The sequence below is a fragment of the Centruroides vittatus genome, unplaced genomic scaffold, assembly GCF_030686945.1.
Source record: "Centruroides vittatus isolate TY-2023 unplaced genomic scaffold, ASM3068694v2 contig_817, whole genome shotgun sequence".
Lineage (NCBI taxonomy): Eukaryota > Metazoa > Arthropoda > Arachnida > Scorpiones > Buthidae > Centruroides > Centruroides vittatus.
The window spans coordinates 3,003,225-3,023,361 of NW_027122532.1; the positions used below are offsets into that span (position 1 = coordinate 3,003,225).

At 33.8% G+C, this 20,137-nt stretch overlaps 1 protein-coding gene across 1 annotated transcript in view; it reads right to left on the reverse strand.

The window, feature by feature from the left end:
* LOC136982276 (spectrin alpha chain-like) overlaps positions 1-20,137 on the reverse strand; it is a 90,688-nt gene that overhangs the window by 39,303 nt on the left and 31,248 nt on the right. Inside the window, 8 exon segments of the mRNA XM_067278753.1 lie at positions 1,359-1,426; positions 1,509-1,631; positions 2,600-2,843; positions 6,214-6,282; positions 6,370-6,544; positions 16,348-16,490; positions 17,438-17,593; positions 18,917-18,994. Coding sequence (XP_067134854.1) covers positions 1,359-1,426; positions 1,509-1,631; positions 2,600-2,843; positions 6,214-6,282; positions 6,370-6,544; positions 16,348-16,490; positions 17,438-17,593; positions 18,917-18,994 — 1,056 coding nt within the window.

The window sequence follows — 20,137 nt, forward strand, 5'->3', positions numbered from 1 at the left end:
GGTAGTGTGTAAATTTGCGATGGTAGAGGGAGCCTTTTCGTGACGTCGTGCAAGAGTAAAATCGGCGGGAAATTCGTAGGTGTGTTATGAACGAATATGCAAATGCATGATCTGTGACGTGATTTCTGTTCATTTCTGGGCAATTTTATGCAAATCGACTAGTTTCCAGTTGGAATCGTTTACTGCTGTGTTGCGACGAATTGCGTATTGGATTAATTGCTGTGTTTGTTTTTCGTAACGATATTTCATTCGCATACAAATTGCTATCGTTGAATATTTATTATTATTATATCCTCCAGTATTAATAAGTACTGTTATTTCTTTTATAACAATTTAATCCTAAAAGTTAGAGAACCAAGTAATCAGAAATTAAGGAAAAAGCGTGTTTTTTCCCTATCCTTACCTCCCCTCGTTTAGTTTATTGCCAATTGTTCGATAATGACTAGTTTTGCCGATTTGAGTTGCAACGACGAATTTTGGTCGAGATGCACTTCCCGTGATTTCTACAAGTTGATGGAAGACGACTTTTCGGAGCTAGGTTTGCCTACCCGTATCGATAACGCATCGAATTTTGCTGTAAAATTAGGCATACAGCCGACCAAGTCCGTTTGCATTCATTGCGATGAAGATAAGAATTGCTTCATATGTCAGGTGAATGACAGATCAGAAAACACTGTGAATTGGATCGTTTATAAATACGTGAATTCCGGCAGTACGATAATAACGGACGAATGGAAAGGATATATGCATATTGACGACATAGAAGGAGTAATGGTCGAACATAGAACTGTCAACGATTCGAAAAATTTCGTCGGCCCCCAAACAGGAGATCATACTCAGAATATCGAACAATCGAAAAGTGAGTAAAAAAACTCCTCTTTTTGTTGTTTTTTGTTTATTTTGGTGAAAAATCCATGGAGTCTGCAGAGAAATTCAAGATGGCGGCCGGAACCGCTGCCATCTTGAATGGAGGGAAAAATTTTTTCCCCGTCGCAGTCTCCTACGTAGGGAAAAATTTCCCTGGCCGCCATTTTGGATCCTAAGGTAACATTAACCATAATTTCTAATTATGAAATAGTTTTATTCCAATTAAGTCTATCACATTTAACCTAACAATATAATTAATCTAGGATTTAAAAAATAATGATGCTAAATGAAAATATAGTAAATTTTGAGGCAAATTTTAGATATCAGCTAGTTTCTAAACACAATTCATTATTTATATCTGTATAAAACTAGCTATAACCATAAAAATTATAAGTGGAATTAATATTCATCATCAACATTTAATTTAATTACACGTTACCTTAAATATTTAAACAAAATAATCCAAATTAATTACTGTCATTGTGATTTACCTTCAACTGTTGCCACTTATCATTTAAGCCCTGAACTCTCTTATGAATTTCATCTGCAGCAAAATGACCTTTAAGAAATACCATAAAGTATTTTAATTAACATAAAATTATTTTATTACCAGTAAATCTACAAAATATAATTTAACTGACCTTCAGCTATCATGTCTTCTCCACTTTGACATACAGCTCTGACACGATTTTCATGATTGTTAATTTCAGCTAACATTGCCTGATGTTTCTTAATCAAATTCTGAACACCAATCAAGTCACGTCCTGTTAAATAATAATATATTTGACATATACTAAAATACTTTATTAGACATTATACAATAAAAGCATTTTATATTTAACCCTTTCTTACTTTCAAAAATGGACAATGAAACAGAAAAACAATAATATAAATTTTTAAATGACATTAGTTTAATTAAAATATAATATTCTCATTATCAATTTCAAGTAACTTATAAATAAAAAATTAATAAAGTCAAACCTTGGGCTTTGAATGGCTCACTTTTTGAACAAATTTGTTCATGAACAGAATTTCAAACTCATAATTGTACCAGTTGCCATATGACAACTCCATTGCCAAAAAAGCTAAATGGCAAGTGCTGGCTGCAGATTAGACACACAGACAGTCAACTCCCTGTACTTCCTACATTAAAGAAAGTCAACAACCTGACCAATCAACAACAGAACTACTGATTCAGAAGTTAATGGGGAAAAGACTTCCTTGCGTCATTAGACATCATGAAACAAATCATTAATGATGACGCTATTTAAATTAGATTTTTTTGTGCACGAGGAAAAAATACTACTTCCATTTATTAGGTATGTGCTGCAGTAGAATTTAAATCAAATTAATTACTAAAAACTGCATTAATTGACATTCACATGATATAAATAGCATCCAAGAATTCATGTTTAAAGGTTAGGATGAATGAAACTGTCTTTTTTATTTATAACTTTATTCAGTTGGTACATTATAATATTACATTGCATTTGTAGACATTTTAAAGCATGAAATACAGCTAAAAAGGTTAAAAAAAAAAAAAAGGCTTTATTTTGGAGGTCAGGAATGAATTAATCCATTTTATATCATTTATGGGAAAATTTGTTCAGGTTTCAGAACAACTTTTAGGAATGAATTATGTTCAAAAACTGAGGTTTGACTGTAAATGCATTAATAATCTGCTAAGTTATTTAAGCTTATAAAAATAAGGTTTCTAACTAATTATCTGTACCTCTATTTGTGGATGCAGCTATTGGTTCCTTTTCTCTAATCCAGGCTTCTTCATCTTCTATATCTCTGTATAACTGTTGCACACGAAGAGAATCATTAAGTTTCTGATGGCGTGTAGTCATTGGTTGTTGAAGACCATTGTATCTTTCGACAAGAGCATGTTGCTTAACTGAAATTGATTCTGCATCAAAATGCCCATGTTCGACAAATTTGTTGGCTTGAATAACGACTCCGTCAATGCGATCCTAAAATATTTTTAATATTCCTTAAATAATTTTCGCTAATTTGATATTTTATCATCAATTTATATTAAATTAATAGGAAATATCACACTAATCTATAAAAAATATAATAGGGATATTCAGAATGAGAAGCTTTTATGTGGATACATGGGTTAGTATGAGTATCCTTCTCATAACAATACCATCATTATAGTACAAAATTTTTCTCTGACTTAATCAACTAAATCTACTGTATTAAAATTTTCTGCTTGTTATATGGCAATATTTTCTTTAGGCAGCACAATAATCTTTGCATTTCAGAGACATAAAATGATTTAAAGAAGGATTCAAATCTAAAAATTTAGGTTTAAAAATTCATGCTGTACAGTTTTTCTTATAAATTTCAATATTAAAATATCTGCTTCAATGTTATTAGCTGAAAAAGTTAGCCTATAAAACAAGTTTGACAGTGTTTGCTCCTCCTTTAACCTCTCAATGCAGACCCAAGATAATTCAGACTGATAATATTGGCAGAAATGCATGGGCTCCAAGTTAACTAGAGCAGCACCAGATTCAATGTTACATAATGTACAGTACATGCTCAAATAAACACAGATAATGAAAAATAATCTCAAGAAAATCATAATTGTATAGAAGAACAGTTATTTTTCATATTTGCTCTAATATGAATAAATTTTGTAACTAGCTTGTAACTTGTAAACCTTGTAACAGTAAGTCTGCTTACGTAAGCAGACTTATTGTGTATATTGACATGCATTATATTTATGTGTATAAGTAATATACATGAATTCAACAATCAACTTTAATCATTGTGTACTGATGCAAAAAGAGGTAAAATTGTTTTTGATTAACTCTTTTCTTGTTTGGCCTCATACATGTAAATACTCTACACAAATTTTGTTCCATTAACAATTTCACAGATAAAATATTTAACAGCTGTTTTTTTGGATGGTGTCAGTCAAGCAAAATGTGCATTATGGCATGTTCTGCTTCTAGCAAAGCACTGAATTATTGCATGTTTCTTTCAAGAAAAGCTTGCATTAAGGGATTAAGCAGAATATCTAGAACAATTAGGAATAATCTAACTCTGTAATCATGAAAATATGCAATGTCTATTGAAATTTCCCTATTTTTTGACGTGATAGAAACTCATACATTAAAAATAATATGCAAAATAAGGCTCATCACTCAATGAAAATTTTCTACAGAAAAATTTAGTTGCTGACAAGCCTGCAAGTTAAAAGTCAATCTATAAGTTATCTGGAGTTAAACCAATATAAACTAACTTTCTTTTAAAATCTAAAATATTAAACTCACTTGTTGCAGTTGTGATATCAAACAGGTTTGCTCACGACTCAAGAAACAAGTTTATGGTTGAAGCATTCTATTCTATGGATTATCATTTTGCCCATTGCATCAAGAACAGCAGCAGCATTATAAACTATGTCAATGACACAGAGTATGCATGATGTAACATTTTCTAGTGCAGAAAGTAGGTATAATACTACTCCAATAAAGCCTCATTTTGCCAAAAGTCCTATTAAAGAATGATTAGACTGGCTGTTTTCTGTATCGACCATCTGCACAGGTTTTTTGTTTCTTTTTGTAATTCATGATATCAGAAAAGCATGCTAGTATGTGTATAGGAACACACATCATTCCTGTAAATACTGGTGATATAGCTGTCTATGTACAAATATGTTGTAGTAAGTACAATTTCTTTATGTAATTAGATTCAGAGAATAGGAAAACTGTGGATTAAAATAATACTATAATCAATTCCATATTCTTATGATTAAAATTTTTATTTCAATTCCATGCTCTAAATAATCAAAAACAACCTGCTTGAGAATTGAAAAAATTATATATATCATATTTACTCGTGTATAAAATGATCTCACATATAGAACAAGGTGTGACTTTAAAGATCAAAATAAAGAAAATTAGATTTATTAATACTATTCTAATTTTATTTTGTTTAATCACAAATAAAATATCAAATGCACGTAAATGCACACATTGTCCCACAAAAATTACTGGCATTTTAAACTTTAAGGAAAAATCTTGTAAAATCGACAACATAATTTGTTCATGTATAGATGGACAACGGAGAAACCTTTTTTGTCAATACTTGACAGTCAAATAAACTCTCCATCGGTTACATTTATGAGTTTCTCTGAATTCTGATTTCCAAATAATCATCTGTTTTCACATGGGAATGGATTAAAACTTATATCTGGCTCCGTATAATTTTGGAATTTCAATCTGGAATTCAATTCAAAAGCTATGCTTTTCCTATTGCTTTACTCCCAATAATACATAAGAACAATTCAAATGACCCAGATAAAAATACTTTTGTTTTTAAACAGAGGGAAGCATCTGGTAAAAAAAATGCATATACAGTAATACCTTGGTTTTCGTTGACTTCGGTTATCGTCGATTTTTTTTTTTGTGAAAAATTTGTCTCAGTTTTCGTCGATTGCCTCGGATTTTGTCAGCCTGCTCAAGTGACCTCGCTGCTAATTTTGCAAAAACAAAGGGCGACCCACGCATTTTCCAGCACAGTGTGGCGTTATTTCTCATTGTGTGAACATTACCCCATGACAGCCCACCATTGGCCAATGGTTCCGTTCCCTGAACAATGGGAGTTCGGTTTCAGGTTTGTGCTTCGCCAGGGTGAGCTAGCCACATGAAGTTTTCTGGGTTTTCTCCAAGTCTGTAACGCCTGAATAGGTGCCAGTTACCCTTAAACAGATTTCCCAGAAGGCATTATTCCCCTCGATATGACCATCATAAACACATACTACTACTATTACATAACAATTATGTCACAGTTTACCACAGGGCAATATAGGCTAGGAGCTCATGTCCAACTAGCTTCTACAAGCGAAGACATTATCCTGCATGTCTAGCCGAATAATTCCATTGCTTTCATCTTAATGCTAATTATCTTATCTTTAATCTTAATGCTTTTATCTTTATGCTAATTAGTCTTTTATGTTACTGGTAATTTCTTATTGCTTTTAGTATTTAATGCTATATTAATTCTCTATAAAATGTGTTTCTGGTATGTATTTTGGAGTGTCTAGAATGAATTAATTAGATTTACATTGATTCATATGGAAATAATTGCCTTGGATTTTGTCGATTTCAGATTTTGCTGATTGTTTTCAGACAGATTATTGACAAAAATAGAGGTATCACTATACATGCTTCAGAAAAATTATTGCAAAAATGCAAAGAATGTTTCGCTCGTGCGTATAGGATGACCTAGGTTTTTAAAGCAGTGAAAAATGAATAAAAACCTCATCTTATATGCGAGTAAATACAGTAAGTAGAAATGCATAATAATTACTCTACATTAATATGATACCTGATGTGATGCAACATCTGCTTCTAGAAGTGTCTGCTTCTTTATTAGATTCTGGACACTTGTAAGATCCTTTAGAACATACATTAAAAATTAAATATAAATATTATGAATTTGTAATGCTATTAAAATAGATTTAATACAAAAACACTAACATACTTTTCCATATTCTTCTGACAACAGTTGTCCTTCAATTTCAGAAAGCCAAATTTCAATATCTTCCACTCCACGGTTAAATTGTTGTTGTGCTGAAGCTTCTGATAACTTTGATCCTTTTCTTTCTGTTGCTTCTACTAATGATTGCCACAGTTCAACTATTTCAACCATACGGTGACTGAAAATATTGATTAATTATTAAGCACAGATTTATTTTTATTAATGTAATTTTTAATGAAATGAGGAGAATGAATCTCTATAATACAGATTTAATCTAGACAGTAATGCATAAATTCATTTTTACTAATAATCTCATTAAAAAAAAAAAAAAAGGGTTTGCTACTCAACTGACATCATTTTATAGTTAATGTAAAAATACAATATTTTCAAAATCTTGAAATGAAAAATTAAAAGATTGACTTATGTAAATAGCCTAAGCTGGCATCAATTCAATAATTACAAAATTATAATGAACTGTACATAGCAATAATAATCAATTTATAAAAAAAAAGGATGTTGAAAGCAGTAAGTTTAGCTTTTGAGTGTTCACTATTTTTTTAATTAAATGAATTGTTTGGAATAATTGTGTGACGTATAATTTTTAATACACTCAAACCTGTTTTTGTGCGGTCTTTTTTTGTGCAATTTTTTATATGTGCAATGTGTTTTGTGCAGTATACCAATTTGATTGAAATTCATATACCGCACACAAAAAATCCCACAAAACAAATCGCAAAAATAAAAAATTGCACAAAAAAAGACTGCACAAAAACAGGTTTGAGTGTACAGAAACTCTTATCTTTTTAGTTCAAACTTTGTACTAATACAATCCATTTAGTTTTAAAAACTCATGCAATAAATATGAAAAGTAAGATGATATAAGAGTTCTGATTGAACTAGTCAAAAATGATAACACATTTTCTTGATTCCAAGACACTTTCTTATCTATTTTTGCTTGTCCAAAATAAAATGTATCTTAGAATCAATTGTATATTGCATTCATGGGTCAAAAGAATAATAAGTAGACCAAGTGATGTGTTATGCATCAATAACAGATGTTTTTAGCTATATTGTTCAATGAACATTGAACGGTAATGAGTATTCAATTGAAATTCCTTTGTAGCATTTAAGATGCTTTCTAAATAATATTATGATACAAAATTAAAATAGAAAGTTATTGTGTATGCAGATAAGTATAGAAATAAAGCTGACAAATATTTAATATATATGTAATATGTCTTAGAATCAAAGAAATAAGGCATCTAAAATATTAGTTTCATCTTTAATTGAAAACCAAAATAAATAAACTTTTCAAAAATACTACATTATATTATTTTATTCCATATATACAATAGAATCCTGATTATCAAAGTCCCATTACCAAGGTTCTGAATTATCTGAGGTAAATCTATATGTAAATATTCTACTTTTCTTATACTGCAATTTATAAAATAAAGTTTAAAACAATAACACACATTAAATGATTTGTTTCTATTACCCTTTAGCATTTAGCTTCAGTGTGGGACAAGCCAACATTACAATGTAGGACAAACTATAATAATACACATTTTTATTTTTAGAAGTATTTTATGTATTGAAAGTATAATAAATGATGTAAAAAATGTTCTTATAAGTGATTGGATTAACCAAAGTATAAAAAGAGGTTTAAAAAGTAATCTTTTATATTGTTAATTTTTAATTTGAAATAGCATTGATCATCTGTCTTACCTGAGTTTTCAGTTACCCAAAGTAGTATCAGTGCATATTACTTTGAATAACTTGGGATTCTACACTGTACTTGTACTAGTTATTGCAGTTACTAAGGCATTAATGCTAACAAAGTATTATCTAATTATACATTAATTACTAAATCAAACTGTTAAATATCTAGTTATAAGAAGTATAATATGGTACTATGGTAAGGATATAATATATAAATGCTATTTAAGCTGTTCAAATTCTTTAAATCCATAAATAAGGAGTTACTTATATTATTTTTAACAGTCTACTATACACATACTATATATATACAGAGTTACAGAGTTACAGAGTAGGGGGCTGTCTGGAAGACTTAGCCCGGCAAAGAATGGGGGGAGAAGGATGGGAAAGGGGTATAGGTGGAAAGTAAGGAAGGAAGGGAGTAGGAATGGGATCACATGAGATCTTACATTGCAAGTATTTATGAAAACAGTAATAAAATACAAACAAACTACCAATTTGGCAGAGATGAATGTTGGTACACTTACATACAATATATGCAATCAGTACAGCGAGTCACATAATCCAATAATACAATGTAAGAAAGGAAGTAATACAGGAAGAAAATGCATGTACAAGAAAGATTAAAACTGTAATTTACAATGAGAACAAAACAACAAGAGTTTAATGGCTAGTACCTGCATACACAGTATGCTGTAAGCCAATACATGAACGTGTACAATGAAGACAAATTGAAACAGAGATACAACATTACACAGTACACAAGAAAGACACATTCACATACCACAGAATGTGAGAGTTTATAAACTGTCCATGGTTGAGAGGCCAACAAGCTTTTTCCGCTTGTCCCTTAATAGTGGGAATAGTATCCTGCTGTTGTAGTTCAGATTGCAGGCTGTGCTGAAGTCTGTGTTGCCCGGAATATGCTGCAGGATTCGACGAAAGTCACTAGGTGCCGGTAAGCCTCCTTGTCCGCACAGAGAAAATCGAGTTGGGGTGGCCAGTTTTGGCCCTTTTGTATACAGTAGACAAATAAGTCGTGCCGTTCTGCATCATAGTGCGGGCAGTCAATTAAAGTATGAAACACATCCCCCAAGGAGACACCATCACAGTCACAGGAATTGCAGTTGCTCTTCCCAAACCGATGTAGATAATAAGGAAAGTTTCCGTGCCCGGTCAGACACTGAGTAAGGCTATAGGTGGGAGATATGTGGAAAAGCCGTTGCCGGCTCTGCACCGATGGTAGGAAGCGGAAGGTGGTATGCCCAGTGGTAGATGCAGTCCATTCAGACTGCCAAGCAGACAGAGTCTTCTTCTGAAGATAGCTATTTATGTAGCTTATAGGCACTGTGTTGAAGGAAGGTGAGACATCTAGTGTGGCTACTCTTTTTGCTAGCTCGTCTGCCCTTTCATTCCCGCTGATGCCATTATGACCTGGAATCCAGCAAAAGAAAACATTCCTCCTTCTTTTGAGGTTGTTGATAAGATGTCTTACCTTGACCCCTGTTGCGGTACACTTCTGCGTGCCCTTTATCACATTTAGGACGTATCTGCTGTCAGTGAGAAATTGAAAATTCCCTTTTAGGGTTTTTAGTTTTGCCGTTATTGTTGTTAGGGCTTTACACATTGCCCAGAGCTCCGCTTGATTGTTGGAGCAATGGGCTTGTAGCTTATAATATTCCTCATGAACAACTGTGTTGGTGGTATTGTTTCTCACAATAAAAGCTGCCCCTGTCCCATTCTCATTTTTTGCTCCATCGGTATATATACTCCAGTTCACATCTGCAATGTTTTCGTCGTCCTCTTTGTGTATCAAGGTGATGTTGCTTTCGGCAGGATGTTGTCCCACCTCCACACCAGAATGGTACGTATCAACATCGTAGGTGCCAATTAGCTGAAGTAATTCCTGACAGCTGTCTGGATAGTCATTCTTGTTAATTATGTCCTGTGAGTTTTGTGTGTTCTCTCCTATCCTTTGAGGTAAATCCTTATTTAAAAGGTTCCACTTCCAGACAATGTTGTCTATTTTAATATGAATGGGGGTCAGGTTGGCCAAGACCAACAGGGCATCCGTAGGTGCTGTACGGTATGCCCTGCAGATCCGAATAGCAAAACCTCTTTGCACTGATAGTAATTTTCGTTTATTATGGATCAGGCTTGCCTTCTTGCCCCAGATCTGGGCAGCATACAGAAGTGATGGTTCGATTGCTCCTTTATAAATTATGCTACATTGTTTAGCTCCTAATCCCCAAGTATTGCGTGCAATGTAATATAGACTGTTAGCCTTTTGTTTAATCTTTTTGCAAAGTTCCTCTATATGATATTTCCAGCTTAAAGTTGGGTTGATGATGACTCCCAAGTACCTCAGATGCAAAGTGATTTTAATTTTGTTTCTGTTAATATAAAGGCAAAGAGGGCGTTGTAGTTGCTTACGTCTTTCCTTTTTCGTACAGACAAGGGCTTCACACTTTTTAAAATTTATAGGAAGCTTATGCTTCTCGCTCCAATTGTAAACTTCATGGAGGATTTCATTGCCTTTACTTTGTAAAATATTGCTATTTTGATGTTTAATCATTATGATCGTATCATCTGCGAAACCTTGGAGCCTAATATCTTGTGTACTTGGAAGTGTTTGGAGCAGATCGTCATAGGCTAGGTTCCATAAGCCCGGACCACTACGGGAGCCTTGTGGACATCCCCGGTTCACCTCTTTAACAATATTGAGCCCATTAGATAAGTATCCAGCTTTCCTATCCGTTAAGTAGTTATCCAGGAGGTTGTAAATATTTCTTGGGCAATTGGTATCCCTCAGCCTGTTTTTGACTGACGGCCACCAGAGGTTATCAAACGCCTTTTGGAAGTCAACACTGATCAACAATGCATGCTTGCCCTGGTCCCATGCTTCTTCCACAAAACTAGTGACACTATTAATGGCAGTGACCGTTGAGCTACCTGGTCGGAAACCATATTGGCTCTTCTGCATGAGGTTGTGGCTGGCCAAATGCCAGTTGATACGTCCTATGAGTAGGCCGTCCAATACCTTTCCCAGAACAGGGAGTAGGCTGATAGGGCGGTAATCCTTTTCAAATACCGGGTTATCTGTTTTTTGGAGAAACTTAATATTTGCTAATTTCCATTTTACTGGGAAATAGCCAGTATGGAGACAGCTATTAACCCCTTAACGCCCATTGACGTCTATAGACGTCAAGATCCGACATAACCCGAGATAACTCGGAAAAATTTTATAGCGTTACAAAAAAACGGTACTTTGGGACCGAAAAACATTTTTTTTGATGTTTGGAATGTTTTCTAAGTCTCCAAATTTTTTCAAAAATTTTTACCCGCGCGAAAAAATTTTATTGCGATTTTAATTAACCTTTAATGACCTGCAATTAACGCTTAATTGTTTTTTTATGGGATTTTTTTATGGAACTTCATTCATCATTCTAAACTTCTAGTGCGTCGATTTTACTTCGGTAAAGTTATTTAAAGCTATTTTCTGATGTCAAAAACAACATCCAATAGTTTTTTAATTTTTTTAATTAATAGATTTTTTTATAATTACGTTTAATTAAGTCGGGGGGTCGGAAATATCAATTAAAATCGTAATTTTAAAAAAATATTTAGAAATATACCACCATCTAGTATTCACCCTACTTTTTACCCTTCTCCTCCCGAGAGTTTCATGAGAATGTCCCGCGAAAGACGACACCAGCTGTTCTCAAGGTCATCCAGCTGTGTAAACAATGACGCATTGGTGTCAAGTTTCGCGCTAAGGCGAGAAGAGGGGAATTGTACTTTGAAGCTTTTTCTTCAAAATTAACACATTTTTTTCGTTTTTTTTTCGTTTTGATTATTTTTAATTATAATTTAATTATTAATTATGTATTTCCATCTTACTGGGAAATAGCCAGTATGGAGACAGCTATTAAACATAAGTACAAAGGCAATGGGGACCTCCGCAAAAGCATGCTTTACCATCTCGGCCGTTATGCCGTTGTAACCTGGGGCCTTCTTATTTGCCATGGTGGTAATCACTTTTTGCACCTCAGTGAAGGTGAACCACCTGTCGTCGGTTCCACAATAGGGTGTGCCAATAGATGTACGAATTTGGTGATGATAACTTTGGTCCGAAGTAATGTCATCTTCAGGGAAGTGAAAGTCAAGTAATTTTTTGATGTTATCTTGGATACTATAGCTGGTGCTACTTGAGTTTCCACAGATTATACTTGGGAGGGCGAACCATTTGTTGCTCTTGAAGGCGATCCTGTAGGGTTCGCCCCACGGGTCCCTACCAGGGTTCCCACAGAACTGCCGCCAGGCCGCTGATCTAGTGCGGTTTATATTGGTCTTATACTGTTTGAGGGCCTCTGCATATGTTTTGCCCTTTCTGTGCTTTACCATCAGGATCTTGCTCCCTGGCCCAGCTCCTCCGCAGTCTTCTGATTTGTTTCTTCTCATTCTCTAGGCTGTTGTTCCACCAATGTGTCTTGTGGGTTTTTGTTTTCGAGGTAGATGAGTGCCACGTGGCCTTTTCTAAGGACTTGGTCATGTGTTCCACGTATCTGTCAACTTCTTCTTTGGTGTTTAGGTCTGTGAAGTTGTAACCTCTCCAGTGCCCAGCAAAGAGAGTGCTAAAAAGCTCCCAGTTAGTGATCCTGCTGTAATACATGCCTTCTTTGGTATTACTTTGTTGGGGGCAGCTGAGGACTGTGAGGATATATTTGTGATCACTTGCCGAGTCAGTTTGAAGGGTTTTACAAGAGTGGATCAGCCTGCCCACACTGGTAGGTGCAAGGCAGACGTCTGTCCAACCCTTAGTCCTTTCCGTTTGAAAAGTCGGTGTATCTGTTGTATTTAGAGAGATCCCGTCGATTTCGTTGAGTAAGTTTTGCATTAGTCTCCCTCTGTTGTCTTCCTCTTCATGGTACCAAAGGGAAGACTTAGCATTACAATCCCCCGCTATGATGTACGTTTTATGCCGTAATTTTTGTAATACGCTGCTCAGTTCTTTTATACAGTCTTCGTCAGCGTCAAAGGGGGAGAAATAAACACTTAGGATGCAATCAACTGGCCCTTTGTGCAGTGCCACCGTTGTAATTCTGTTGGAGCTGAGCTCCGGAGTAAGGGCCATGTTAATACTTTTGTTCCTTATAATAATGCCGCACTTCGATCTTTCATTGTTGACACGTTTATTGATTATTTGCCAGCTTCCGAACCTCACAATTTGATCCTTGACTGTGTATGGTTCCTGGATGAGAATGACGTCAGCATTTAGATCGTTGGCAGTTTTGATTACCAACGATGACGCTGCTCGGCTCTTTTGAGTGTTGATTTGTAAGATCCTAAAGGTTGTATTATCCATGATTGCAGGTTAACAGGAAGTTGATCAGACGGTTGACTTATTCGTAGACTGTCTGTCTTACTAGCAGTCTCTTGTAGCTCTTTAAGATAGGGCAGGCTGGAGAAAATGCATTATGATCGACCTGGTATTTCATTCCTGCTGGTTGGTCCTTGTTTGCTTTTGTGCAGTGTATACATTTGGGATCATCCTGTTTTCTGGGGCACTCATTGAACTTGTGTCTCTTTGCGCAGTGACTGCACCTCATTCTTTGATCACAATTGGCAGCCATGTGCCCGTACCCTGTGCAATTAAAGCATCTCAGAACCGGGATGTAATCATCCACCACTAATGTACCCCATTCGTAACTGATATGTTTTAGATTAATTAGTACATTTCTTATCGCCGGGGATACTGACATTACCACATGCCTATTCTCTGTTGTCTTCCTGGAATTGATCGCATGTGTCACTCTTATTTCTTGGGTAAAAGCTTCCAATGAGAACTTATCCTTTATTTCAGAATTCTGTTCATATATTTTCCTTATATCCTCTGTTTTTTCTTCCATTTTAGGCACATTCAGGACTATGACCCTTGGTCTTCTCTTTCTGGGCCTAGTTATCCGGACATTTTCGTTTATTTCCGATAACTTCTTTAAATGCCTCTTTTAAGTTAGTGGCGTCCTGTTCTGACTTCAATCGGAATTTGATGCCTCTCTTTGGTAGCTTTGTTATCATCCGTAAACCAATATTTAGTTCAGCTGGGTCTATCTTTTCCTGAATTTTCCCCATCACCTCCTCTGGACAGAGCATATCACCCTCTTCCGACGTAATGGGTTCAATAATTAAATCCTGGTTTCAAGTTGTTGCTTCACTCTTGTTAGCAACAGTTTCTGCTATTATGTGTGTGGTTGCACTACCTGTTGGCCTACCACGTTTAACCACATCGGTGAAACTCGATTTTTCCTCCCTCTCCCTAGTCCTCAGTGCAAGAACCATGCCATATAAGCTATTTTCAGCAGCGTGCATATCTAACGCTGCCTGCCTTATGCTTTTCCTGTTATTTACAGAGACCGAGCCATGAGAGTTGGCCGGTAAGGCTTGCATGATGCAACCCAGTCCTTGTGAGATCACTTCGAGGAAGTTTTTCTCGGGCAGATCCATCCCTGATCTGGTGATGGCTTCGAAAACAAATGATTGATTTGGTCGATTTAGCTGAACAGTCCCCACGTGGAATGATGTCCAAAACACAGTCACAGTCAAAGTATGGGGAGACGCACTGGTCACCAATAATGACAAGAGCACAAATTCAAAGTTTGGATAACGCACTAGTACAAGGACGTAGCACAAGTTCAAGTTCAGTGCTTGGGGGACGCACTGGGATCAGACACCGACCAAAACAGTAACACACTAGCAGTACCCCAACACCAACCCGATGTGGGTGAGGGAGGTGGATCGGAAAACAGAAAAACAAAATGGCCTCTGACAAGAAGGCAACCAGCACCACAGCCGGGAGGCCAATATGGCAGGCACCCAAAATACAAAACATGGGAATAAAAATACCCAAAAAATTTAGGCTTAGCTTTGCTAAGCCTAACAGCCCTGTTAGGACTACTATAGCCCTAATATGCTATATAAAAGCACAGGGCACCACCAGCTAAGCCTAATATTAGGCCTAGCAACCAAAGATAGAAAAATTTCACCCACCAAAACTTGAAGAGCATAGCAAAGCAGGTCCTCTCTCTTCGAGGTCTTCAACCGTTACTACACACACACACACACACACACACACCACACACAAGTTAGCGTTGTAAGGAACCAAGTCGAGCGTTATTTTTATTTTACTTTTATTTTGCTTATTATTCTATTTTTGTTTGGGGCTTATGTTTTGTTAGGATCGAAGGTTTCCTCACCATTCACCTTCAGTAATTAAAAAGAGAAGAATTAAAACCCAACTCACCGACGAAAGAAAAGCGCCATAGGACTCACGCACATTTTCGCGCCCCGAGCGGCAAAGAATAGGTCCGCACCGAGAAGAGGGGGGGGAGAACCTACAAGCACGAAATAAAACTCGCTAAACCTTAAGTAATAAAAACGTCCCGGAAAGAATTGTAACAACAAATAATGTAAAAGGTTAGTGAGTAAACTGTCGGAAAAAGGGCTGCCAGACGATGAAAAACGTTATTGTTAGCATTTAAGTATGTAAATGAGGGGAGTGACCGCATTCAGAATTGTGACGTCACCTCACACTATAAATCCCGAGTCTCAAGTGAAGACGGAGAGGTGAATTCTGATAGCAACGAGCTTGGTGAGCTTCGCAGCAGTAATAGAGGTGTCCGATAGGATCTCGAGTAGTTCCAAGGTGATTTTGAAGTGATTCGAAGTTTGGATCGACAGTCTGAGAAAGTCTTGAGAGTTTAAGGAAATAGGTTCCGAGTATATTGAGGTGACGATTAGGATTTCTAGTTTATAAGAATTATTGTTATAAGTTAAACTTTTGGTTTTGTCGGATTCCCAAGGGGAATAGAGTTAAGTTAGACATAGATTTGAATCGAGAATTGTCGGGTTGACTTTGTTTAATTTCTTTGAATAAATTATTGTTTGATTTTACTAAATATTGTACATAGTTATTGCTAAACGATTAATTAAATCTTTGGTTTTTTTCTATTGACAAATATTGTCTTTATTTAATTCGGTGCACGCTTAAAGTCCAGGCCTGGCACGCTAACGCGAATCCGAGTAAAGTACCCGGTAGGTTAACGGTTGTTTCCGACACGGTAGAGTCGATAATCGTTGTAAATTAAAATAGTACTTTACAGCGTGAGTTGAGTGAATGAGTAAGTGTGTATGATCATGTGTGGTAAACTGTTAAACATAATTATAACTTTTGATTATAAAAGTCAATTAAAATATTTAACTTACTTTATTCTTTCTGAAGCATAATGATTAGCATCTATCAGTTCTTGCCCTGTGCTAGTAATTTCATCAATACGACTTTTGTTTGCATTCAGTTCTTGTTCAAAATTTTGATGTTTTTGGACTTTCCCATTAAGATTAGTGGGATCCTGAAGTATATTTTTATTAAAACTTATGTAATAAAATTGTAAGCTTTATTAGTAAGATTACCAAAATAAAAAAAAAAATACTTATCATCATGTACACACACAATATATAAACAAATATAGAAACATGTGTTTCTATATGTGTATATATACATATTGAGCATCAGAAGGAGCCACATGATTATCGTGGCTAAGAAGAAGAAATTTGGAGATATAAAATGCTGAATTTTTTCATATAATATTTTTAATTACTTAATTTATATTTAAATAATAAATCTGGACTAAAAGATATCCAAATTTTTAAAATTAATTATTAAAGAGATTTCCAAAAAACAATAAGTAAATGTGGGATAGTTTAATCATTCTGTACAGAAACTAATTTAAAAATTAAATTAAAATCACTAAAAAACAAACTAAACAACTTTTTCTCTTAACATCCAATTTTCTTATTCTAGTGAGGTGAGAAGAATGTATCACCATTCAACAATAATCCAACTTTATTTTTCTAATCAATTTACATTATAGTAGTGTATATATATATATATATTATATATATATATATATATATATAACTAATGAGATAATGAGATATATTTAATGGTAAAATAACAATGCAGTTTTTCCAAACAGAACACTTTACAAATCACATTACAAGTAATCATAATCTCTTTAATGATAAATCTACTGTAATATGATTAAACCAATCCCTCAACTTTAGAAATCATCATTGCACAACTAAAGACAAACTGATGAAATTTATATTGTTTAATTTCATCAGATACATTAAAACATAACTTTTAAATCTTTTAAATTAAATTTTGTGAGCCACATCATACCTAGCAATTACTTTTTTTAAAGACAAATTTTTGAATAAAAATTGGATCATCATTTAACAGAATTCACCACATAAAACTGATAAATTACATAAGTAATTAACAAAGTATACTTACCAAATAACTTTCATCTGTTGCTGTTTTTAGTTTCTCACTGATCCAACCTTTTGTTTCATCACAGTCTCTTTCAAATTGTTGCAAACGATAGGAATCTTCTAACATAGCATGACGAACTGCAGACTTTTCTAACAAAGCAGTTCTTCTTTCCAACAGCTAATAATAAAATAAATGTATTTTAATCATTTTTAAGAAAATAAAAACTATTTAATTTATATTTATTGTTTTATTAATTGTTTCATTAATAATCAAAAAAGTCAAAAATATCATCTCATCTTTTCTATACATATTTGAATTGTATCACAAATTCTTGAATTTAGTAACACTGATAATTCAATCATCATATCTTGCAGATTTTTCTGGTGCATTTTTATATTACTTTATCTTAAAAATAATTATTGACAGTAGTAATAAGCAATAACTTCAAGCCCGTTAATTTATATTAAATCACAACTTCACAAGAATTATTTTATGAAATTAATATTGAAACAAATGTAGTATTATGTAAATTAAAGCATTGATAAAAATTATTAGAAAATATACTGTGATTTATCTTCTTGAATTAAGGCCTATTCTGTCAAGCATCAAGTCCATATTACATTAATATTCAAATGACAAAGCCAGATTAATTATCGGGCCATAACTTTGCTAATTAAATACACAGATATTACATAATTTGGACTAAAGGTAGTGTTGTATTAAATTTAATAATTAGAACTGAATTAATTTAGAATATTCTGGAAGCAAAGCTTGATCTGAAGCAGCACTTGAACCTGAAATTTCTTTCTGTACAAATATGTTGCTAATTATGAAACCTGGACTGCCATCAAGCTTCACTTCCAGACCAAATAATTTACATGTTTAACCATACAGGTCATTCTCAGTGCTAACAGAATAAAAGATTGTAACTTAATGTCTTTAGCCCATATTATATAACATCTGTATATTTAAATGACTAAATTATAGCCCGGTAATGAATCTAGCTTTATCGTTTGACTATCCTATTAATGCTTGACTAGCTCTTTCGCTCTGATTTTATTTCAAAATTTCTTTTACAATCTCGTATGGTCATTATTTTCTTGAGCCATATGACAATAGCAGGGCATTTTCTACTATTCCTTAATATAATTGGAGAAAATAATGTCTCCTGTTGACTCCTGCTATGGCAGCAAGATTGTGAAAAAGAAATTATGAAATAAAATTTGAGAGACAAATTAAGTCCAATGTTAATGAAGTAATTTTCAATTTGAGAGGCTAACAAATTAAAAAACATTATATTAAATTGTTAATTACAAAATAATAAATAGTAGTATTTATTTAACCAAAATGTAAAAAAATATAAAGCAAGAATGTGATAAGAATGTAATAATGTACTGTACATTCACCATTCAAACTTGCATCAATTTTACACAATATATTTGAAAAAATTACACTAATATGTAGTCCAAAAACAAATATTTTTAATACTTAAGTACTTACCGTAGCTCTTCTTTGTGCAACATCATCAGCTGCATAATGTTGACCTTCGATTAATTTTGTAGCAAATTCATCCAATGCCTATTAATTATTGAAAATACAGATTTTAGAGCTGTGAAAAATTTAAATGATTTACAGTTTTATTCTTTAAATATAAGTAAAACAGAAATACAATGATTAATCTTCAATGTGTCTTTTATTGCAACTTACTGGCAAAGTTAAATGATTGTCATATTACATATTTATCTTTTACATATTACATATTTATGTTTATATTTATGTATTCATATGTGAAAATTCTATTTGAAATATAAATCAATAATTAAAAGCTAACAAAAATTAACTTGAAATATTTTAAAATATACATAAAATTTCTCATTTTGTCAAAATAAAATTCAACAATCATGCAACCATTAGCCAAATTAATCAAGCAGAAAATATGCTACAAATATTAATTAGAAATCATGAACAACTAGAGGTAGATGTTAGGTATCATCTCTTAACAAAAGTAGTAGCTATAATTTAATTTTAAATTTGGAATAGTCTGGAAAAAAAGAAATGGCCCAGAGCAGGAGTGAAACCCACAACCTCCGTTTACCATGTGGTGTGCTGACCAGTTATGCCACCTGAACTTCCGTGTGATTCCTCCCTTCCAGACACATTTAAACTTTAGATATAACCATCCAACAGTTAACCATGGCACTGCATGGGGATGTATTAAACACCCACTGGCCTACTTTAAAATGGCTTTCATGTGGCCTTCTCTTTACCTGACATGGTATAAATATATATAAACATCCCAAGAACTCTATGTATTAATTAATAATCATCCAACCATCAGCCAAATTAATTGGGTGATTAATTTGGTGGATGATGGTTGGATGATTATTAATACATCAAGTTCTTGGGATGTTTATATATAAAATAAAACTTACTTATAAACTGTTTTAACTACCTTGAAATAGTTGTGTTCTGTTTTAATTAATGAAAAATACTAGAATTTTGGATTGAATTATTTATACAAGACTCTGAACATATGGAATAAAGTAGATGCTTGCTAATTCTGCCCTCAATAAGAACAAGAATGATGCAATATTTGTTTTACTCTATACACTAGAGTAAAATTAGTACCTTGCAGAAAAATTATCATATCACTATCTTTCTAAATGGATCTATATTCTGTAATATTGTGTCAGAAAAGCCATAGATGAAGACTCAATCATT